This window comes from Onychostruthus taczanowskii, unplaced genomic scaffold (assembly GCF_017590055.1).
Source record: "Onychostruthus taczanowskii isolate IOZ18803 unplaced genomic scaffold, ASM1759005v1 scaffold87, whole genome shotgun sequence".
In the NCBI taxonomy this organism is placed as follows: domain Eukaryota; kingdom Metazoa; phylum Chordata; class Aves; order Passeriformes; family Passeridae; genus Onychostruthus; species Onychostruthus taczanowskii.
In genome coordinates this window covers 1,917,323-1,941,698 of record NW_024506662.1, presented here as the reverse complement: position 1 = coordinate 1,941,698, position 24,376 = coordinate 1,917,323, and the positions used below count along the sequence as shown (strand labels likewise).

General features: G+C 40.8%; 1 protein-coding gene across 12 annotated transcripts in view; it reads left to right on the top strand.

Moving 5' to 3' along the window:
* Positions 1-23,193, top strand: part of ENAH (ENAH actin regulator) — a 91,943-nt gene extending 68,750 nt beyond the window's left edge. For 3 of the 12 annotated variants that reach the window (XM_041425073.1, XM_041425072.1, XM_041425076.1), the window contains 11 exons: positions 3,736-4,055; positions 5,259-6,059; positions 7,831-8,138; positions 8,385-8,521; positions 8,905-8,959; positions 9,437-9,485; positions 11,615-11,681; positions 14,202-14,264; positions 17,662-17,740; positions 18,945-19,002; positions 20,161-23,193. In XM_041425073.1, the coding sequence (XP_041281007.1) occupies positions 3,736-4,055; positions 5,259-6,059; positions 7,831-8,138; positions 8,385-8,521; positions 8,905-8,959; positions 9,437-9,485; positions 11,615-11,681; positions 14,202-14,264; positions 17,662-17,740; positions 18,945-19,002; positions 20,161-20,198 (1,975 nt within the window). In that variant the 3' untranslated portion in view covers positions 20,199-23,193. Of the gene's footprint in view, positions 1-3,735; positions 4,056-5,258; positions 6,060-7,830; positions 8,139-8,384; positions 8,522-8,904; positions 8,960-9,436; positions 9,486-11,614; positions 11,682-14,198; positions 14,265-17,661; positions 17,741-18,944; positions 19,003-20,160 lie in introns of all 12 variants that reach the window. The other 9 variants (XM_041425079.1, XM_041425078.1, XM_041425075.1 and 6 more) reach the window with 6 other exon arrangements.
* The last annotated feature ends 1,183 nt before the right edge of the window (positions 23,194-24,376 follow it).

Genomic DNA, 24,376 nt, shown 5'->3' with positions numbered 1-24,376 from the left:
GAGCTTTTGTACTGTAAGCAAAGTGCTTGACTTTGTTCCTGGTAAAAAATTCTGGGTTTATTCCTTTTATTTTCTGGAGAAATGGGAAATGTGGATTCTTATACCAAAAAAAAAAAAAAAGTTAAATACTGCCTTACTCAATATTACTAAATAATGAGTACTTTGTTATTCAGGTCCTGTGTGGATAAAAGTGGTTATTTCACTGTCTTTATTTAGCCAATATAATTTGATAGTGTTCATTGCCAGTTGAAATAATTTTTGCTTCAGACTAAATTTAAACCCTTAGATGCATTTTCTTATGGCACAAACCCTTCTGGGCCAGGCCAAACACCTGGGATGCTTCCCTGTGCTGCTCTCCCATCCTCTGGGCATCCCTTGCTTCAACAGCTTCTGCATGATGGAGTTTCTGTTTTCTAAATGATTTCCCATGGTTGTTGGTTTGTTTTTTTTTTTCCCCCTGTGGGCTTTTTCCTGCTCTTTCTTCGAATCACTCTGGCAAGGAGTTCCATAGCTCATCTGCCTGATGTGCAGGGCTGCTCTTTTCTTTTTGAGCTGTGCTCTCGTGATTTGCATCCACTCTTCCCTCCCAGCTGTTGTGAAGGGGTGTCCCCATCACGTGTCCCCAGTGGGTATGAAATCCCACTCAGGATTTCATACAGCTCCAGTTGTCTTTCCCAGAATGCAGAATTACAGCTTTCTAAATTATTTTTAAATGGAAGGTGTTGGGTACATTTGGTAACAGTTTTCTGCTGCTCTTCGCATCTTTTCAGTTCTGCTGTTCTCCCTGTTTTGAGGTGGGAGCAGGGATGCAGGGATTGTGAGGCAGGGTGGTGCTATTTCTGTACTGCTCCATAATCCTTTCTTCTTGTCTAGCATCTGGTTGAGGTTTTTGGACAGGACACATCAATGAATGGATGTTATTGTAGAGCTGCCTGTTGTAACCCTTAAATCTCACTCCTGGGTCCATAGGCAGCCCAAAGTCCAGCACTGTGTAAATTCATTTAGCAGATATTTCCATCTCTCTGCACTGCTTCACTTCAGTTGAGTTTGATTTGCCAATTTTATTCCCAGGTTAGTTGGAATTATAAGATCCATCAGTAATTCTTCATAATCAGCCATCATCCTTGCTGCCCTAAATAACTAAATATTAAGGAGCTTTGTGACGAGCACCAGGTTGCTTATGGAAATACGAAATTATGGCAGAGCTCTTGGTATGGCTTATTGCAAAACAGCCTTGGCAATGCTGCCCTCGTGTGAGGAGTGACCTATATTGAGCTTCTATTTCTGGGAAGAAATGGAGAACTTAAGCAAAAGAAATTTTCTGGCAGTTGCTTGATGTGTTGTTAAACCCAGGGAATTGATACCTTCCAGTATTATAAGCTAAATATAACGTGAAATGTTTATGATCCCAAATGCCATATCTACATTTTAGGTTTAGGATGAACGGAGTGTACATTTGTAGGTAGAATATGCTCATTTCTGGCAAATGAATGCAAAAGAATGACGAAAATAAACAAAGCTGCTTTGGAGTCTGTCAGTGTTGTCTTCTGCTCTGAACAGTCTTTTAGATACAAACATGTGCATCCACCTCTCCTTTATGAAAAAAGAAAAAGAATTTTAATGCGACCAAGCTGAAGTTAGCCTTGATGAAAACTCTGTTTCCCTCTAGTAATAGGTTTTATCTGAGGGGAAAAAAGAGCACATAGTCAAATTTGTTTTGCACAGAACAAGCAAAACTGTAACATCAAAAATATTTTTAATATCTCTTGGAGGTATTAAAGTAATATTTCTGTGGTTTATTATAGTCATTATATTATATTGTATTATATTAACATTTATAGAACTCCTCTACTGGTCCCAACTATGTATGGGTCAATCACCAGACTTTTTAGTGGACTTGAGATGCTGAAAGTCAGTCATTTAACAAGCTGAGTTGCAGCTCTGGTTTCATAGTGACTGCTCTTACACCTTTGGTTTATGGCTGAGTGAAGGAAGAAATGGTAAAGGAGCAGAACAGGTTTTTTGTTTCTCTTGGGTAATGAGTTAAGTAGTGAAAAAAGTCATTTTGTTGTGCATAACAGGAACTTATTTTGTTACAGAAATAATGAAATTTCAAAATTTATAATTTTTTTTGTCTGTAAAGGAAAAACAATGGTCTGAAAATTGGATGGATTTCAATAACAACAGTTCATGGACATGGAGTTTGCAGTGATGTTGGTATTTTCTGGGCATGGAAAGGAGTGAAAGAGCTGAAGTTCCTTTCCTTTTCAGAATTCTGTCCTTGTGACTCTACATATACAGCATAATATTGCCAATCATTGTCCAAATTAAATTGCCCAGTGGCGTAGTATAGAAAACACACATCTGGTAGCTTGAGGTGTCAAAATTCAGGTCTTCTCTCTGCTTTGTAGTTAGGAGCTGGCTGTGCTTTGTGTTTGTTGAGATGCTGTCATCAGTTTGCATCTGAAACATGGCAGAAAAAATGGCTCTGTGCTTTGTAGACAAGATTTTCTTTCTAACTGTAATGTTTTTGGTTTTGTTTTGGTTTCATTTTTTTTAACAAGAATTAAATAGAGAGCAACAACTAGGAACATTTTCAGTGTTGTGTTTTTTTTTTTTTTTTTTTAACAAGAATTAAATAGAGAACAACAACTAGGAACATTTTCAGTGTTGTGTACTGACAGGAACGTACTGGCCACAGCTGGGAGGAGGATCAGCCTAATTTTTGTTTCATCACTGAGTTATCCCCAAGAGATGAAAAAGCTTTGAAAATCAAGAAGCTGTATTTTAACCAAATAGGAAGATAAATCTTTTTAAAAGCTCTAAAAAAACCTAAAGAAAATATAGAAAAAGTTGAGAAGAAAGGATCAGACAGGTGGTATATAGCTTTTCCCAGTGCCTTTTTTTTTTTTCAGGAAAGTCCTTTCAGCCAACCCAGTGGCTCTGGCAGAGAATTTTGCAAGGTTTCTTCTTACCCTTAGGGTATTTCCACTGCCTGGCTTTTACTTGTTTTCCTCCTCTTCACATCTTCCCCCTCTCTGCTTTGCTTTGCAAAGCCTCCCATGAGCTGGAAACCCTGCCAGCTCCCTGCAGTGTTTCCTTGGCTGCTGCACCCTGGATTTTTTTGACCATGTCCATTTTTCCTGTGCCTTCAGGGTGTTCTCGTGTTGTTGCCAGCTCAGCTGTGTGTGTGTGTCTGTTAAGATGCAAGTGGGGATGGACATGTGTGCATTTTGATGCTTCTATAAAATATGGATAAATTCTACCCGACTAGTTAATCCAAAAACCATAATTTATTTGAGGTGTTTATTTTTTTTAATGAGTGTTTGCGTTACTGCTATTTCACTGTACTTCTATTCACTGCTTTGAGTATAAAATACCGTGCAAAGAACAAATGTAACTCCATATCCCAAACTGGGAAGATTGTATCAGTTAGTAAATTAGCAGCATCAGCTTTCTATTCTTACCTCTTGAAGTCTGTCTCTCAGAATGTTCAATTAGTTAAGAGGAAATCAGATATGTGATTCTTTTTACTGTAAACATAATAAAACTATTATCCAGCTCAGAAAAGTGGCATGTTAGGATTAAGACTTCCAGGTAGGTACAAATGCTGTGCTTTTGTTCTCGCTGCTGCCAGGATCGTTGATTAGTTCATCTCCTTGTCCTTTGAGCAGTTGCCTGATGTTTTTGGTTTTCCCTTTGCAACTTAGTCTTTTCCTTTTCTCACCATTGCAGACAGTTGCAAGAGCAGCAGAGGCAGAAGGAGCTGGAACGGGAGAGGCTGGATCGTGAACGGATGGAACGGGAGAGGCTGGAGAGAGAGAGGCTGGAAAGGGAAAGACTGGAAAGAGAGCGCCTGGAGCAGGAGCAGCTGGAGAGAGAACGGCAGGAAAGGGAACGGCAAGAGCGCCTGGAAAGGGAGAGACAAGAGAAGGAGAGGCAGGACCGCGAGAGACTGGAACGGCTCGAACGGGAGAGGCAAGAAAGAGAACGGCAAGAACAGTTGGAAAGGGAACAGTTGGAATGGGAAAGAGAGAGAAGAATTTCAAATGCTGGTAAGAATTTCAAAACCCGAGCGTGTTCTACCACCAGACTGCTCTTTGTGTTTGGGTGATGGAGTGTGAGAGAACCAACAAATGGCAAGTGTGTACAGCTGTGTAGCAACAGGCAGTATTTCAGGCTTTGTTTCGCTGGAATTCCCTTTTTTATGGCAAGAAGTCCAAGATATTTGACTTTCCTGTCATAATTTTCCATTAATTCTGAAACAAATTTTTTTTGTATTCTTTGCTCGCTCCGTTGCCATTCTCTCTGATTGTGTGGAAGAACTTGAATCATTTTGGGCACCTCCAACGTTGGTTGAAGTGTGATGAGTTAAACTTTCTAAATATCATTGTTTGCTCTGTTCAACAAATGTATTGTCCTTACATAAGTTGGGGGAAAAAACCCCAAAAAGGTATCAGGTTGAGTGTGTTAGCATAGAAGGTATGTTGCTATATAAGGCAAAGTAATAGTGTGAGAAGTGCTTTTCAGTCTGAAGTCTTGGTTAATCTATTATTGTAGTAACATTTCAGTGAAATGTGTTGTATGTATTTGTAGATAAGATAATGCACTGCCTGTGGAAATGTATCCAGTGATAATTGAAAGCTTTCTCATTTTGGTAATATAATGGAACATTAGTCAAGTGCTTGGTTGTTCTTCAGTCTCAAACTCAATTTACATAAGTCAGCTCATGGTGAAAGTCAAGGAATACTGTGTAAGTCATTTTAGAGCAGAGGAATTTATCGGTAGTTTTATTCCCAGTACTTTCAATATTTGCTATTCAGCTTTTTCTGGGGAATAGAGAGATGACACTTGCTGCCTATGGTAGGAGTTTTATTAGTGGAGTTGAAACAAATGTTAAGATCAATACCTTTGCTTGCAGTTTGCAACCAAACAAGAAAATAAAAGCTGGTAAAAGACTGATTGCTCAACTCTATATCTAACCCATCTCACAGATGGGATTTGAGAAACTTTCTCTAGAACGTACTTGTAAATTCAAATGTTGGCACAAAAAGAGTTGGTAAAATTTAAGAGCAGCTGTTGATAATATGTAAAACTTTCCTAACAGTATTTGCACTTGTGCCTAATCCTCTGGTACTAACTGTAGTCTACGTTTTTACATTTTGTTTGAATGCTGGTTTTGTTGCTTCATTAGCTCCCTTTTTCTCTTTCTCCTTTTTTTATCCTGCCTTTGCTGCTGCTTTCCATCTTCTGTCCAGCTCCATCTTTCGACAACTCCCCGTATAGCACTCCACTTCCTGAATACTCCAGTTGCCAGCCTCCTTCAGCACCTCCTCCATCATATGCAAAAGCAGTCTCAGCGCCAATGGCCGAGGCCACACCGGAGTACGCTGTAGTGACTTCTGCACCACCGACTTCCACTCCCCCTACACCGCCTCTAAGGCACTCTGCATCACGTTTTGCTACATCCCTAGGCTCAGCTTTCCACCCCGTTCTCCCCCATTACGCTACGGTTCCTCGTCCGCTCAACAAAAGCTCTCGGCCCCCTTCTCCCGTCGGTGCCGCGGCCACTCTGCCTCCCAGCACCAAGCCCGCGGCCTGGGCCGCTCCCAGTTTCGCCCCCCTGCCCCCGTCTCCTCCGGTCATGATAAGCAGCCCACCAGGCAAAGCCACTGGCCCGAGACCCGTCCTCCCGGTGTCGGCTTCCAACGCGGCGACCCAGCCGTCCACGTCTCCCACGGCTCCTAACGGGCTTCCTGAAAACCTGGCTTATCCGGTTCCTTCACCTTCTACCTCAGGTCCAACGCCGCCTCCGCCACCTCCTCCCCCCCCACTGCCTTCCTTTCCGCCTCTGTCACTCTCTGGGCCTCAAGCTTCTCCTTCTCCCAACTCCCCGAATGCCTCGACTCCCTCATCCAAGCCTAGTGTTCTCCCTTCTCCCTCTGCAGCTACCCCTGCCTCTGTTGAGAACTCTCTAAACTCTGTGCTGGGAGACTCCTCTGCTTCTGAGCCAGTCTTGCAGGCAGCCTCTCAGCCGGTTGAAGCTCCGAGCCAGCAGGGTAAGGCTTTCTGTTATTGCTACTAATGCGCTAGGCACGGGGGTCAGAGCCCTGACTGCCCCGGGCATGGGCACAGTGCTTCCCAGGCTGCGCTGATCCCAGTGCCAAACACAGCTGGGGTAAGGGAAATGGAAGAGCTCCGTGCCTAGGAGCCCATGCTCTGTGGCCTGTCATGAGTAAAACTCCGATTTCTTAAGAACTCGCCTTTTGAGAACAGAGTTGGTCAAATTCTTGCTTGGTAAACCCTGCACTGTTGGTTTGTTTGGGAAGTGGTGTTACCGCTTCATTAGTTCATAGATCATTAGTTTCCTAATGGCAGCCAACATAGAGGAGCACATGTGTGGCTTTGGACATGTGAATAACCTTCAGTAAGGAATAATTCAAATTTAGAAAGTAATGTGTGACACCTACAGCATTTCTTTCTGGGCAGTGGTTGTATTTTGATATATTGCTGTGTGCACGATATGTGTGTATTTAGATACAGAGAGACAGGTCTTTCTGCAGTACTTTACCGGTGTAGCTAAGAAGACTTGGGACAAAAAGTTTGATTAAGCAGGTGACAGCCTTAACGAACACTCCACCAATAAGACAGAAACACGTTTTACATGGTAATACATGTCTTTGTTAACCTGGATCCTGCTTTTATATTGATTTAACAGATTTAGGTGGATTTAATAGATGTAGGTCTTTGTACAGAACTCTGCAGTAGCTCCAAAGGTGTGGGCTGAAGCTCCTGGGGGATAAGCAGCCTGGTACAAGCCATGCAGAGTGGACCCTGTTTATATCCTCCTGTCTGAAATGGAGGTCTGAGCTGCTTTGGGATGGAGTGGAAATAGGGTGAATGGCCTCACTTCTAGTATGGAATAAAAGTGTGCACTCGGACAGTGAGTGATGCCAAGAGGGTTTAACAGGCTTTTGAATTTCTGCAGTGGTTAGCAGAGTAGGAAACTAGGAAGACTCGTATGTGAAATTCCTGCCTTTAGAGATTAAGGTAGTTGTGCAGTATTTTTTCTGCCTTATGGTGGTTTTGGTGAGGCAGAGGTAGGATCTGTGGAGGTGTGGAGCTGTTGTCTATGTCAAGATTTCTTAAAACTCTTCCAATAATAATAATAATAATAATGCAATGATCATGAGAATATTCTTTTTTCAAAGTACACTTTGTATTTGGATAACAGTGTGAATTTAAATAAGTAAAAGAGTGATAGGTAAAAAATAGAAGGGCTTCTTCCCATTAGCTTGAAACACGTCAGTCTTCTAACTCACTAATTACTGTTTGTATTAAATTATGAAAGTTGATTGCTGGAATTATTTTAAAGGAAAGATTTACATACAGCTTAGAAATCAGCATTGGCATGCAAACAGTTCAGGGGTTCAGATGTTTGGGTGGTGTGTTAGTGCTTGTTAATGCAGTGAGATGCTGTTCAGCACCACGTGAGCACACCCTGTTGTTCCTCCTGCTGCGATGCTCATGCCTGACTTCACTCTCTGCCTGTTTCCTGGTGTAAAGCTGTTCTTGGTTGCAGCACAGAACCTGACTGGAGGGGTTTCATGTAAACATCCCTGGAACTGTCTGATTTTTCACAGGATACTGTGTAATTTTTTAAGTACATTGGATAAGAATGCTTCTGCTGAAATGCAGTGTTTCCTTGCCCAGTATCTTACCAGTTTTAATGTCTCATAGACTGAGCAAAAGAGCCACCATTTCAATGGAAGTAAGAGCTTTGTTTTCTAAATCCTTAATGCCCTCTGTTTGTTTTCTCTCTGACACTAGGTGTTGTCCAAGGACCACCTGCACCTCCTCCTCCACCTCCCCTGCCCCCTGGCCCAGCTCAGTCTTCAGTAGCAGCCCCACCTCCTCCTGGCCCTCCGCCACCTCCTCCACTGCCACCCTCGGGGCCTCCCCCGCCGCCGCCGCCGCCTCCTCCGCTGCCCAGCCAGGCCCCTCCCGTTCCCCTGCCACCTCCGGCTCCCCCCCTGCCAGCCTCTGGATTTTCAGCGGGATTCGTGTCCGAGGATAATCGCCCTTTAACTGGACTAGCAGCTGCGCTTGCTGGAGCCAAACTTAGGAAAGTCTCACGGGTAAATATAACTCCGGTTTCTCTTTCCCGTTCCTGTCCCCGCTCCTAACCTTTGTTCAAGGTCAACAGCAGGATCGAGGCATTGGGGGTAGGCTTAATTCACGAAGAAAAAAGCATCACAGGATGTGCTGCCAGCCCGTGCCGTTCTTTATGCGCTTGTGCCTTTCTTGCACGTGAGCTTTGCTGGTTTCATGAAGTCAGCTCTCGTTCTGTTGGCACATCTGCTGTCTTTTTGTGTGCTCTGAAGGGTGAAGACTCCTCCAGTTCGAGTGGAGGAGGAGGAGGCTCTGCTTCATCCAAAACAGACGGTGGCCGTGGAAATGGACCCCTTCCCTTGGGAGGCAGTGGGTTGATGGAAGAAATGAGTGCCCTGCTGGCCAGGAGGTGAGGAGCTGGTCCTGCTCTGCTCCAGCTGCTTAGTCATCACACAGGTGGGGTTTGGGGTGCCTGCTTGCAGCTGGCTGAGGATCAGGTGGAGAGCAGCCCATGGTTGCTTTGGGAAGCTGATCATGTTTCATCAATAGCCATTTTTATTTGAGTGTAATCCAGTACTTCTGTGTAAGCCTTTGTGCAGCAGTAAGGGAGGGCATGCAGATTTCAAATTGCACTGTTGCTTTGGCAGGAGGGCTTTGCCTTTGAAGGTGTTTTGAAAGTACTTCTTAAAACACTTAATTTTCATGAGGCTGTATAAGTCTTTAATTGCAGTAAACAACATTCTTCCATCTTAAAGCCATGATGAGCTTGGTAACTTTTGTCTCTGCTTACAGGAGAAGAATTGCTGAAAAGGGATCAACAGAACCAGAGCAGAAAGAAGATAAAGCTGTGAGTTGAGAAATTTTATCTGATTCACATTATATTACAAGGATTATCAGAGAGATTCCAGTGATGTACAAGAGATTATTTATACTTTACTGTATAACCACTACTTTGTGAAGTGCTTGCTCATTTTCTGTATACAGTTGAGCAGAACTCAGAGAGATTCCAGTGATGTACAAGAGATTATTTATACTTTACTGTATAACCACTACTCTGTGAAGTGCTTGCTCTTTTCTGTATACAGTTGAGCAGAACCATTTTATATATATATATATATATATATATACTGAAATATTTAAATAGTTGAGATTGATTCTTACAGAACTATTATATATATTTATATATATATATATATATATATATATAAACTGAAAGAAATATTTAAACAGTTGAGATTGATTCTTGTGAATCCAACAGATTATAAAGATTATTTTTCTCCTTCCCTCCTCTCTCCCTATTCCCTCTCTTCTCCATTTTAATCAGGAAGAATCAGAGTCTTCATCTTCTAAGGTTTCTTCAACAAGCACACCTGGTAAGTAGCTCAGGTTTGTGAACTCTGGGTCTCTGTAATGCTAAAATCTAGTGACAAATCTCTGTCAGCTCTGCTGGATTTTGGAGCCTGCCTCTTCTCCCATGATTACAGCTGGGGTTTTGCTGTAGAATGGGTCCGGGTTCAGAAGATGTTGAATAAAAAGAACATAAGTGAATAAAGAATATAAATGCAGAGTGCTGAAATTCTTTGTCCATGATCCCTCTGCTGAAGAGGCAGTGTTTGGAGCTGTGTAGCCAACACCTCTGCTGCAGTCAGTAAGGAAAACTTACACATTCTGCAGAGGTACTGTCAGCATGAGTATGTATTCATACTGTAAATTATTGTCTCTCAAGAGACACTCAAGACTTTCTTTTCCTGTCCTGTAGTAGTACCTTGCTGTACCCTCAGTTTCCCTGGCCACCTCTCAGTACATACCTGCAAAAGGAGGGGGCTGTGCCATATAACCCTGCAGTCTGTCATCCCAAAAGGCAGTGGAAGCAGAAATGAAGTAACTGGATAATGAATACACCAGCTTTCAGTCTGTTCCAGCTTCCTCTGCTGATTGCTTGCCCATGTGTGCACTTCTCCTCTAGATGATTCAACCACTTGATGATGTGCAAACCTTAATACTGAAAACCATTGCTGTAGTGTGAACAAAACCCAGGTGACACCTGGCTGGGGAATAAAAAGGAGTGAGTGCTAGGAGTTGTGTGTCCAGGTGGAAATAACTGGCAAACTTATTATTGAGATACAGGCACTCATCTAGAGAAGTCAGACTGCAAGGAAATAAATGACATCACACAAATCAAGGTTCTCACACACACATCCCTTTTTTTCCTCTTCTTTTAAGAGAGTCTGCTTCATTCCATTAAACACATTCTGATAAACAGAAAGGACATTAGCCTTGGGAAAATGATTGCTTTTGGAACACTTCTGATAATATAGGCCCAAATAGAAGGAAATTAAAACCAGTGGAAGTGGTTCCTTTAATTGGTGATGATAAGAAGCCTCATCAAACCTGTTAAAATGTCAAATGCATTCAGAATTTGGCCATTCCCTTCCAGTTGAGAAATTTTCTTTGTTTCTGGCTGTGAGATAATCTGGTGATGCTGAGCCTCATCACTGGAACAGGTCTTTAAAGCATTTTAAGAGGAATGCTTAGCATCCTTGAGCAAGCTGCAGCCATAGCAGAAGTTTCTCAGTTTTGCAGATATAGCCAAAATCCTGCTAAAATAACTCCTATGGCAGGACAAGTCCTGAAGACTGGTGTATAAAATTAAGTTCAAGGCTTATTACTAGCATAAATAACCTGTACTTGGCTGGGTTACAGGCTGTGCTGGCAGATTTTTGCAATTTAGATATTCTCAGTGTCCAGCTGCATCCCAGGGAATTTTCTGGTCAATAAGAGACTCTAAAAGGCCTTTCTGCCTCTCTGCTTGCCCAGCTTAGCAGTGCTAAGCAGTATGAAAGAAAGGGAGCAGACCAAACAAACTGCAAATCTGAAGTGAAGACTGATAAGATCACTGGCACACTGAAGTCCTGAGTAAGTAATGATAGCAAGTAATAACAATCCACAGAAATAATAGTAATAACAATCCACACTACAGAAGCAGATTGTGAGGAATGAACCTTCTTTCTTGTTGCTGAAAGATACTTAGTTGTGTCAGGTTGTGTCTGCTGGCACATCACTGAAACTGGCACTGAAATAATTTTCTGTCATTAAGGGTTCAGGAAAACTCCTTTGGCTTAGAAACCTATTCCTCAAGTATTTGCAGCTGACTGGTTACAGAATTCCATGTTTCACAACTGAAGCCATCCAATACCTATAAATACCTATAAAAAAATCCAATGCCTATAAAGTATAGGCAGACCTTCTCCTAGCTGGATAGAGAATCAAATGGCATTTACAGTGTCTGGGAGACCAGTGACACTTCAAGATGCTCTCACTTGATGCATTCACAGATGAATACAACAAGAGGTATCTTAATGTGAAAGAGCTGAAGCAATGTAGTAAAAAGAGCAAAACACCAAGCAGCTGACTTGAGTTGCCAGATGCTTGAAGTTCCCTCACATAAATGACACAATGGATAGAAAAAGACAATTTTTCATCTCCTCACTCTGTTTTCCAGAACTAACAAGAAAGCCTTGGGAAAGGACAAATACAGTGAATGGAAGCAAGTCACCTGTTATTTCCAGGTACTCCCCTTTTGTACCAGCTGCTTTTTCCTTACATTTGTTCTTGTTGCACATGCTGCTGAAGATAATGGACTAGAATAGTAAAGATCACCTTTATGGGTTTAAAATTGCTGCTGTGAAACTGCTTTTTTGCAGTTTTAAGTAGCAATGAAGAGTTGCTTTTGGAGAATTCTAATAAAAGAAATTTTTGTAAAGATCACCTTTATGGGTTTAAAATTGCTGCTGTGAAACTGCTTTTGCAGTTTTAAGTAGGAATGAAGAGTTACTTTTGGAGAATGCTAATAAGAGAAAATTTTTACAGCAAAAGCAAAAGTTTTACCCAAAAAAGTTTCTTTTAACAATGGCTGGTGTATAACTTGAATTAATAATGTCTATATTTGCCTACAGCAATGTTTAATTTTTTATTTGAAGTCTGAAATTTCCTGCAAGGTGAAACCGAATTCAGTGCTGCAGTTCACATGTTCAGTAGTAAATTTAGAGAATGGGGTTTTTTTCATTTCTCTGCCACTCACAGAATGCCTTTGTGGATATTTAAGTTGTCTTGGTAAGATTTGACTCTGTGACAATTTTCAGTAGCTCTTGTACCAGTCTAAGAAAGTCCATCCTAAAGAAGTATAGAAATGCTTTACATCCTTCAGTGCATCAGCCAGTCTTTGGTAACTTGTCAGCTGGAACTCTGGTAGGCAGGGAGTGTTTTGGAAGGCATTTTCAGTAAGTGAAAAGGCTGCTTTAGCCAGTTTTTGGAGGTGTATTTAATTGTCATTTACTTTAAATAAAAGGCTTGTGGTTCATTTAGCATTCCTGTGTATTGTGTACACAGAGGTTAAAGGGTTCTGACCCCTGATAACCTGAGGAAGTTACCTGAATTTCTTGAGAGAAAACAAGAGAACATGTTCAACTTGGGAATGCTGGGTTTGAAATTACTTGAATCCCCATTAAAATCTGCCTGTTGGAAACAGCTATAGAAGATTGGGTGATCAGAGTATTAAAAACAATTGTTCTCTGAGTGGCCTCACTCATAGTTGAGGTTGCCCTTGGGGTCTTCAGTTCTAAAATGCAACACTAAACACTCTCAGTGTCTTTCTCTCCTTTAGAATAAATCCAGGAGTTTGAGGTGTCTGCAGCCTTGCTCCTGGTTGCTTGCTTTGTTTTTTGTCGAGCAGCAGGTGCCATTGGTGGTGATGTTCTCTCTGCTGCTCTGTCAGTGTAATAAAATACTGCATCACCTTTGGCCTTGGCTTTCCCCTGCCCTCTCCCCCTCCTCCCAGGAGGTCTGACCTGCTTTGACCAAGGTCTCTTGTGCTGATACTTTGATCTGCTTCAAAATGTGGCATTGAGGGGGAACATGTTACAGAAATAATTGCTGTAAGGAATCCTAAAGAGCATTTTAGATTCATATTGTGTGAGGCAGATGCTCACCCGGCCCTGTGGCTGTAGATACTTTGCTCAAATTGCTTATCCATAGGGTAAAGGGATTAATAAGTAGGGCAACTCTGGATATCTGAGTCTTTTGGGGAGTCTGGGATGTTCTGAAGTCTTGATTCTTCTACCAGCCCCTACAGCAGTAGGTTTTTGTAAACTGTTTCATACTTCCAGTTTCTCTGATCTTTTTCCAGCTGGTGAAATTCAGAGGTTGCTGAGGTCTGTTTAAAAATGTTTTCTGACCTAGAGGAGTACAGAGGATTTTTAAGATATCTCTTAGATTTATTGGGGCACTCTCTCCATCAAGCTTTTGTCTTCATTCAGCCAGTGGAAAATGCAGATAGAATTTACCTTGATGTGAGCTTCCCTGGGTATATACTCTAATCCAAAATAAGAATTCTGTGTTTATTTAACGTCAGTATTCTTTCCCAGTGCTGTCATAACCTGCAGGAAGGTGCCGTAGCACATACTTTAGTCCTGCTGATACAATTTTCTAGTCAGTGTTGACGGCTTGCTCTGCCAGGATGAGGAAAATTTCACAGAAAGAGAAGCTGTTAGAAGAAGTCTCTCTTGAGTATCTTTGTATTTTTCTTAACTCTCTGCATTTGCCAACTTGCCGAGTCTCTCTCAGCAAGCAGCTTGTTAAACTAGCTTTGTTTAGTCAAGGGGAGCTGCAGTTTGGAACACTAACACTGTATTTGCCAGGAGGGGATTTCTTTCACCTGGTAGGGCTGGAGAGCTGCTCCTGACCTCTGCAGGGAGGATGGGAGTCACTCACAGGGATTAAGCAAATCACTCTAAAGAAACTGGCAAGTCAGCAAAATTTTCTGTTCAGAGCTTCCACAGAGGTAGAAGATGAAATTGTTGTTATTCAGAGTGAATATTGAGTATTTTAAAACAAGTTAGTGTCCTGTCTAAAATCAGGCCTTTGCTTTTTGGAGCAAGAAGAGAAGACTTAAGCTGTGGGCTTTTAATATTTCCTGAATATGCAAGTAGAACTCTTGAATCTACTGAAATCCCATGGTGTTTAAGGTGCTGAAACTGAACAAAATGAAGACCTATAATAGCTTTTAAAGGTAGTGTTTCTCCCCCTAGTAGACGGGAATCTCCATGGAAAAATCTGCTTGCTTCTGAAAACAGGTTCTATGATTCATTAAACAGGTATCATCCTGTTGGGATTTGAGACTTCCTAATAACCCCTCTGACCCGTTCAGGGTTGGACTTTTTCTACATGGGTTGGTAATCACCACATGCCACCACCAGGTTCCTCCTCCTCCACATTTTGTTTGTCCAGTTGAGCCCACTTTTGGACTGGTTAAAAGCAGATGCTGTCAAAGGCAAATTGAGATGGCTTAAGAACCAGGTATGAATTCATATAAAATACTGGTTTTCTGGCAGTCTCCACCTGCAAAGGTACAAATTCCTCTTGAATATGCCAGGATTTAGTGGACCATTTGCAGTGTTTTAGGAAGCAGGTTTTCAAAACTGTAAGTTTAGATACAGAGGAACAGGAATTAATTTTCTAGGTGTGTTTTCACATCTGCTTTTTGTTTAAAGACTTTGTAAACGTAAATTAATGTTTCTGCTTGGAACGTATTCACAAGTTGGTTAACATCATGTGTATTTTTTTGCTGGAGATCTTAAGTTTCCCTTTCTAGTGGTCATAAAGTACTGACATTGAAACCCTTCAGGCTTTGAGAGCTTTCCAGAGGTAAATGTGTTCCAGAGCCCTTCAGAATTACTGAGTCAAATTCCAGCTGTGTTTCTCATGAAGGCACTCATTGTGGTGATTACTTAATCTTTTTGTATGAAAAGTTCCCCTTTTAGTTACTTATCTTGGGTGGTGTATTCTGCATGTTGGCATGGATAAGATCTTTCCTTTGCATGCTTGGTTGAAGGTGTGTCAGGGACTGTCAGGCTTCCCTCCCTGTCCTGTTAGGCAATGCTATGAAAAACCACACGGGAGAGCTCTTTAGCCACCTTGGGATCCCACAGCTGGGATGTTTTTATTCACTTAATTTCAGTAGTTAATGTTTGCCTGAATGACAACTGCATTCAGGCTGAAAAAGGAAAAAAAAAAATAGGATAACTTGGGGAGGAACGCAGCTAGATCGTCCTGAGATGAGAAATTATCTATTTTGCTAATTATGGTGCTTCAGTGTTTGAATTAAGAATGTGTTGCATTTTGGAAAGGAAAAAGGGAGCACATTGTCAAGATTGAGGGGCAGTGTTCATAAAGAAGCTTTCCTGTGGAGATTTTTAACAGATAGAAGCAGTAGATAGTTATGGTGGGTAAAACTGACTTCTTATTCTAAAGATAAGAAGAAAAAGAAGAAGTCAGTTTGTGCAGAGCTTTTCTTTGAAGTCACCTTATTAATACATTAAACTCATAAGTAATTTTTACAAAATATTAAAGTAAATTATTGGTTGGGATTTTCCATTAAGGAAGGCACTAGGTAGGTGTCTGTTACCAATTGCCAGGAGCTGCATTTAAGAGGATATTTTTCAGTCATGTTGGATAAATGCTGTCATGCCATATTGTGTGGGAACAGAGCTATAGTCAGTGGAAATGATCAGAAACTATACATGAACTGTCTGAAAAAGTCAGCTGTTCAGTCTGGAGTAGGTCAGGCCTCACAATTTCAGGTGCAAACTGCAAATGACTCTTTAAATACCAGGTACCTGATGAAACAGCAATGGCCAGACATCTCAGCTGATGAATGTTCTTGAGCAAGGAATTCTTCTATTCTGAACTAAGCACTGTAACATGTAAAAAGTTCTGTAAAAGATTCTAAACTGTGGTTTGCCTTCATAGCATTATTGCACACAGTAGGTTCTCTGGTGTTTGCAAGGTGAATTCTATTTTCCAACTTCTTTTACTATCATCTTACTCAATATTTCATCTTCTGTCTTACTCGGTGGATTGTGTGTTTAATTTTGGTGTGTTTCAAGACTAGTAACTAGCAATTTCTCTCTGGGAACTTACATTTAAACTGTGTGGACTTAAGTCTTTACAGCTGTGACAGTTGAGGTTTGTGATCCCTAGGGAAGAACAAGTACCAAACCAGCATTTTGATGTGTGCACCCTTTTCTGCTGGAGCCTCACTTTGAGTGGTGTTCTTCAGTTAGCAAGTCAGAATATAGTCCTGTCAGGTTGGAAAAGCCAACAGGACAACCTAGTGTGGGGTTCATTCAGCTCTTAATGAACAAAACCAGCAGAATGGGATAATTTCCTCATGGGTAAACTCCTGTCTTGCAAGGGAAGATGCATGAAAGCTCAAGGTAGTGATTTTATAAAACAAAGTAGTAAATAAAGTCTTTTTTTCATTCCTGTCCACCTTTGTGGCAGTAAATCTGTCTGCACCCCCACGTAACAAGTGCAGAAAAATGCAGTGCTGAATGAATTTCTCCTGTGTAGGAATTTTGAAGGGGCACACTGAGTGTAGGCCTGGCTATTTTGTTCAGAGATGCCACATGCAAGGGCAATGAAATAGGACCCAGCTTAGTCTACTTTATACTCTGCCCTCCCTTAAAATTAGCATACCGTGATAATTCTAAACATCAGGGAAACCCCTTGAGTTGTCAAGGAGTTTTATCAACAGCTTCTTTTTGGCTTGAAGTTTTATAGGTAAGGGAGGGAGAATGCTAGCCAAGATGTAAAATATATTTGAGAACATCAGAGCTTTCCTCCCTCTTGGGAGAACTCTTGGTACTCATGCTGTGAACATCCAGGCTCTGTCTCTGCTCACAGCTCTAGTTAAGTCCATGAATCTGAATTACCCCTGGAATGAAAGAGGGGATCAGGAAAGAGAAGTGGAAAGGCAGGAAAACGCCCTTCTTTTGGAATCTGTGTTAAAGATGCAAGGTGATCTGGGTAAGCAAGTTTTTGATGTCTAAAAGAGAGTATTTCATAAGCAAACATGAAATATGACATAGTACAAAACATTAGAACTTCCTCTCAAGTATCACCTGCTAAATCTTGCTGCTGTTACAGTATTTGCTTTCAGTAGCTTTAGAAAGCAGCTGGTGGAATAATTGAGGTTGCAGAGGACTTGGGTAATGTTGCTTGGGCCTGTCAGCTGTTGAAAATGCCCAGGGTGACTGCTCAGCATTCATACAGTCGGCATCAAGATGCAGTCATTAGTCAGGGAGTGCTGCCTTGGGAGACCCTCTTTTGAATGAGCAAGCAATTTAAAAAGGAAACTACGTGACATTTGTGGACATTCAGCTTTTCATGCCCATTATGAAGAAATCAGAAACCACTGACAGTGAAATCTGTCTGCTGCTTTGAAAGTTCTTGTTTTGAACTAATAACTCTTATGGTAATTAATATTTCCAGTGTATGGAAAACATTCTTGGGTGTTGCTTTCTATTCTGTGTGGTATTTTGGGTCTGCTTGATTTTTCCCATCCTCCCACTCCCCACATTTTTTGTTTTCCATTTTGATTTTTTACTGTGTTTTTGTTAGACAAATATCAGCAATTTTGATGGGAGAATCTCTTCTGTATCCTGTAATAATGGGCACCCAGTAACTCATGGATGTGTTTTTGTGCTGCAGACCAAAATCTACACCAACGGGACAGCCCAGTGCCAACGGAGTACAGTCAGAAGGTCTAGATTATGACAGATTGAAGCAGGTATGTGCATAATGCTTTAAAAAAGGTTGCTCTGGAAGCTGGATATAAGGACTTGCAGCTGTCCAATACCAACTTTTAACTGTTTTGTTAGTCAGTTGCAAAGTTAATGATTTAGTAATTACTAGTCTTTAGTTTTGCCCAGGCATGTGTCGGTATTCTTAGGAGCTGGAGCTGTGGGATGGAGGCTTGGACAGCCCCGTTAGTTTCTCCCAGAGTTCCTGCTCTTGCATTAGGCAGCACACACAGGAAATCATTTTGCCTGGAAAACCTTTCCTTCTCTTCTCTGTATCCAAACAAACAGCAAGCTCTTGGGGCAGCCCTAGCAGAACAAGTACCACCATGTTTTAGTGTCACATGGGAGCACCTGTGGTCACAAGTTTGGTGGTGGAAGAGCACCCAGGGATGCTGCGTTTTGTGCAGCCCTGCAGTTCAAGAGCAGAGGAATCCTGTGGCAGTTATGGAGTTGGAGCTGAAGGATCTCCAGGTCATGTTTGGATCAATCATCCCCAAGTGGGGAGAGAGATTCTGGTGCAGGCTGCAGCTCAGTGGGTAATTCTAGAGCCACTTCTACTTTGGTAGCAACTTTTATTTGCTTCTAGACCATGTCTCCACGTGGTGGTTGGCTTTAGGTTGGTTTGTGGATCAGTTTTGGTTGGTTCTGGAGTGGGTCCTGGTTCAGCAGGTAGTTCTAGAGTGGCTTTTGGCCTGGTGAGTGGTTCTGGAGGAGCTTTTAGCAAAGGATGGAAAAAACAGCAAACAGGGACAGCACTCTGTCTTCATTCCATCACATTCCACTGGGACTGGGACCTTGATATCTTGATTACCATTTTTCCCCCCCTTGGAATAGTTCCTTGGCTTGTGGTGTTTAGTGAGCTCCTTTTTTTGCATTCCACATCACATTTCACCTGTAGCAAAGTTTTCTCGTTCTTATCCCTTCTCCTCTCATAAATTCTACAGGAATCAATTTGTGGCACTTCCAGGGACTGGTTTTTCTGCATTGTACCTGCACCAATAATGTTCTAGGGATGCCTTAGGTTTTGAGGATTAACTTGGAAGCTGAGGGGTTGGTTATGCTTCTCAGAAGGGTTGAGGATTAATGGGAAGAATTGTAGTGGGATAATTCTGGATTTCTCTCCACAGAAATTTACAGGTGGCAAAAGTGACCTGTTTGCTAATCTGTTATTTATGCTCTGACACATTTTAGGACATTTTAGATGAAATGAGGAAGGAGTTAACAAAATTAAAGGAAGAACTCATTGATGGTAAGTATTGCCCTGCTCACTGCTGCTGCTCAGTTTTAGAGTAGCTGCAGGTGCTTTAAAATATAAATACAATGTATTGGTAGCCTGAGAGTGATTTATTGGTAAAAGTAGCTTTGTTCTTTGTCTGGTGGCAAACCACCAGTGCCAGACCTGTTCCAGCTGATTCAGGGATCAGCTTCAGGGATTTCTCTCCTGGGGGTTTTGTTTTAGTAGAACATTGACACCAATGTGTCTTTAATGTGATGCTGTGTTTGAGTGATTTGAAGTTATCCATAGCATCATGTGGTGGTAGGTGGGTTATTTTTAAATAATCCAGAGCTGCTGAGGTCTGTATTTCAAAACTAATAATATTCAGAAGACAACTGTAATTGTAATGAAAGAATTGTAAAGAAAGCTTCCAGCTTTCAGTTACCTTTTTGATCTGTAACATAAGAGTCAAAGAAAAGAAGTCTCACAGTTTTCATTTTTATTTTAACATAAGCTATTTTCCTATGTAGTCTTCTATACTTAAGGGAAATCATTGAGAAAAAATAACCCTAAAGGTTCACCTGTCAGAATTAAGCAAAACTCTGTGTATGATTTACTACCTTGCTGGGCCTTTTGTTCTTTTTGTCTTTGTGGAATGTACCAAAGCAAAGTGTTGGGAGGAAAAAAAGTCATATTAATCTAATATCACTGCTGACAAAATATTGAATGTCATCAACTGATGTTCCAGAAAGAACTGGCTGGTTTGGGACTAAGGAGAATGTCATGCTTTTCTGTATATTTTTGTGCTGTGTTGTACCACGGCGGTTTAGACCAGTAGAGTGCAAACAGGGCCCTGAGGCTGCTCGTAAATTAAAAAAAAATAAATAAATGAAATGAGCCCTTACTTACACTCTTTGAAAATCCCAATGGTGGTGTTTCCCACGGGCTTACTGTAGGTAGGAACTAGAAATAAAGATTTTAACAAAAATTTTACAGGAAAAAAAAAAAAAGAAGGTAGTGGCTGGTTGATAATGCCACTTGTCTGAAGCCACACAGGGCTGCCTTAGGTGTTGGTTCTTCATGCTGTGAGAGCAGGGTGAGCCTGCTCTGAGGGGTCAGTTGTGTGCTCCAGCTTGCTGCCCAGTAAGGAATGCTTTATTTGATGTGCTAACCCTGTCTCTGTCTCTGCAGCTATCAGGCAGGAGCTCAGCAAGTCCAATACTGCATAGAAAGACTCGTGCTAAGCCGATGTGACTCTTTAACTTGATATAAAACTGACTACGTTTTGTGAGCTGTTAGAAGAAAACGGAGACAGACAGACAGACACCTGGAAGGAGGGAGAAACAACCTATTCTGAAAAGCTTCAGACACATCACTCTGGTGATAATGCTATTCCCCTCCTAGTTTGCAGCTTTTTTCTGACCTTTACAGCAGGGTGGAAAAGACTCTTAAAGTTACTGTAATGATTATGCAGAAATTCCTACATCTATCAGACAAGATCACAGTGCTTTGAAGTCTACTCATGTCAAGATAAAATTGCACATGTTTCAGAATTTGTTGTTAAGACAAAAAAAAAAAACAAACAGGGAAAAGCTTGGGAAGGCTTTTCAGAGAGGTTTTCTTTATTAATGAAGGAGTTAGCAAGTTATACTGTTGTACTTCAAATGTATCTCAGGTTTGTCTTCCTATCATATCTGATATTTCCATGAGTAATTTAAAAGATCAGATGTGTAGAAGTTCGGTTCACGAGACAAGGAGCAATTAGAGACACGTGCTTTTAAAGGGCAATATTTGTAGGTAAGGGTGACCTAGACGGTGATGGCATATCAAGATTTTGGAATTTTATGATAGGAAGCCTCTCTAGTTAGCCTTCATGCAATTTTCTAGGAAAATTAAAAAAAAAAAAAAAAAAAGCAAATACAGTCCAGAGTTTAAAGATGTAGATGCCTTCCTACATTGTTACGATGCTTTACCAAATCTAAGACTTCGACATAAAGCGAATCAGCAGTCAAATGTAAATCATTAGTATGTTGTAGATTTACAGTAGATTTTGGGGCTTTTTTTAGATTTATGCATGTGGACATTTTGTAATGTAACACAACACAGCCAGCTTTTTAATTAAAAGAAAAATTGCATGTCACAGAGTAGCCTTTTCATTTGTAAGGCTTAATTTATGCCCAGGAAGATGTGGGAAGAGGGAGGGGGAAGGTGACACATTTTTATTACTTTCTACACTTTTTCTTCATCTTACATGCATGTGTAATAATGAGGAAAACATGACTTTTATCAGTAACCATGTTAATGGAACCAGGTACTTGATCCTTTTGTATCTTTTTTCAGTTTTCTATTTGAAATTCAGTAATAACTTCCAATAATGGTTCTGAAACTCCCAGGTGAACCGAACTCGTTTCTCGGTGAGAGAAAAAACGTTGTAGGCATCTGAGTTGCTGAGGATGCCCTGTGTAAGTGCATTGTCCTTCACCTTTTCACCATGACCCTCTGCTTCACTCCTTTTTTTTTTTTTTGGTTGTTTAATGGAAAAGAACAGCAGGAGTTACCTGAGAACGATCAGGTCACAGTAAATGGCCCCTTCTCCTCCTAATTTATCTGCCACCCTCCTTTCTGAAAAAACTCAAAACCAACAAAAAAACCCCATGGCTCCACACCAGACAAACCCTGAAAAATAGCAATGGTATGCTATTGGTTTTGCTCAACAATTTGAGAATCATTTTTAGGGGAGGTGATACTTCTCTCTTTCCCAGGGTTTTCAATCTTATGAGTGTAAATTTTTAATTTTTTTTGTTTTGTTTTTTGTTTTTTTAATGTGGTAAAGTTCAGTGGAATAGAAATTCCGCAAATTGGCTTTGTTGTGCTTTGGACAAAGAATATGGATCAAAATCTTCCTTTTTCCTTGCATTGTCCATTTTTCTAAGCCATGTTTGCTTTGGAATCTGTGCTGATCCAGAAGAAAAGTTTACTTACAACTTGTGGAGAGATTTGCTTACAAGTACAGGCAGCTCCATTCGTGGCACAGATGCTTTCAATAACAGACTGTCTAGAGTGCTGAACACCAAAGCAAACAGAACTTAACAGCTTCAGAAAGGCTTCAATAGGAAATCTTATTCCCATTCAAACATTGCCTGATCTTATAGGTTCAGATTCTAAGGGAAGACGACACTGGAAACATTGCCTAATTACTTTTTTTTTTTTTTTTTTTAAATAAAGAGGAGAAATAACATCACTTTTCTGCATGCATTTATTGAAGGCATTAAAAAGAAAAAAAATCCATAGTAAGCTTGTCAAGTACTGTTTTTCTCAAAACAAGAGGAGGCATTTTCATCTTTGTTGATGTAGCTTTTTGTTTTACACAGACTTTTTGAGCAGTGAGGATGTTTACCCTTGTCAGAAATCACGTTTGATTCGTTTCTAGGAGGGTTCAGGAGTTACCTAGTGGAATAGCATGGATGGCTATAAGTGGTCCAAAATTAAAGGCTGAACTTCTAGATTGTGCAAGGAACTGGCTTATGCACTAAACGTTTTGTGCCTTGGTCTACAATTAACATGATTTCTGTTTAAAAGAAAAAGGAACAGATGTTGTCTTTTTGTGCTGCTTCTACATACATACTTTCTGTTATCCCAACCTGCAGAACTGGTTCTTTCCAGGAAATTGGATTGAATTAAAGATTACTGTAGACATTTCCTGACCTACTGACAGTTGCACCGTTTCCAGAGATTTCAGTATTGAAAACGAACTGCAGAAGCTACGATTATTTTGCTTACTGACTAAGTCCTTTAAAAACCATATTGTGGTGGTTCTGTGCTTTTGTACAATGGATGTCTTAAGCTGAGGGCAGTTTAAGGGATCCTTCCTAATGCCAGGAGGGCGTTGCTTTCCTCAACACTGTGATCTGACCTGTGATAAACCTGCACTATAGACGAGTGGCTACCGAGTCAACCGCAAACCAACTGAATGTAAAACCCTTAGTGCTGGTGCTGAAATCTCTTCAGACAGTCACAATGATTTCCAGTTCCTTGTTTTAAAGTTACCAAGTGTCAATCAAAGACTGAAGCTGTTCACTAATGAATGTTGACTTTTCATGCATTTAGGTTTACCTTCTTTTTAGTTTCTCAGTTCATTCTCTGCTATTTTTATCATATTGTGTCATTTTAAATTTCTTACATGCTAACGTTTTGTTTGAGCGAATGAAATAAAATTGCAATATATACACGTTGCCACCATTTATTTCTGGAACCTCATAGAAGACTCTCTGAGATTTACTACTCAAAGTCCCCAAATTTTTAATGACTGTGAACATTCCTTACTCCTTGATTCCACCTCTCCTTTCTATTTCTCAATCAGAAGATCCAGTAGAGAACAGTGAAGACTTGACCTTATAAAGAATGTAACTGCAGGGACTGTGTACGTTCATGAACGGTGACTCCTGTACATAAATTAAAATTAATTTCAAATGTGTGATGTGATTTACATTCTCACATGGCACATACACACTTTGGTCTCTGTATCCACGGAGAACATGGAGGGAGAGGGAGAGACTGGGGGGGAAATAATTGCAGCCAGTCTGACTTCTTCTCTTGCTGCTTTTATGTTCATGACTTATTTTCAATACTGGTAATAAAGCAATGGTCTACCATGGCAGATCATTAGAGGTTTCTGTGCACTGAGGACAGTTTGCTCAATTTATCTTACAGCAAAATACTGAGCAGAGCTGTTCAAATGTCCCTAGCTTGACATCACTGCTGCTGTTGTTTGGCAAACCTTGGTCCCAGTGTAAAGTTCAGCACCAACCTTAGAGAGTTATAAAGGTTTGGGGTTTTCAAATAAAATTATCACTAGATTTTAAAATGGTCTGCTGTTCTTGGGGCAGTGTTTAGGCACCAAGTGTAAATGTTTCTGATTTAAATGTCCTAACAGTGTTACCAACTCAGCCCATCAGTGCCAAGAGATGGATGGTAGCTGCTTTTTGAAGTTGTGTCTTGAAAGGGAGGGAGATGGTCTGTGGTTGATCCAAGTGGGGATTGCCATGGGCTCTTCTCAAAATGTTTAACTGGGCCCAGTTCCAGTGCTGAATATTACTTGCCAATGTCTTTTACATCTAGTCATACAGAGAAAATGCGAAATCAAGAAGATTCCCTCAGTTTTTAGTAGGTGAACAAGATGGGAAGCAAGAAAAAATTTCCCCAAACTGTTTTTTTACCAAAGATTTAACAATTCCTTTTGAAGCTGTAAAATTTTCTTGATTCTGTAGGCTGTTGCTGGGCAGGAGGTGATGGAGAGAAGGTAAAAAGGGAAAAGTGATTTTGGAGGAACTGGGGCCAGTTCAAAGTTCTTGAAGAATAGGCTAAAGATCACTTACATTGTGTGTCTTAAGGGATGATTTTGGGAAAT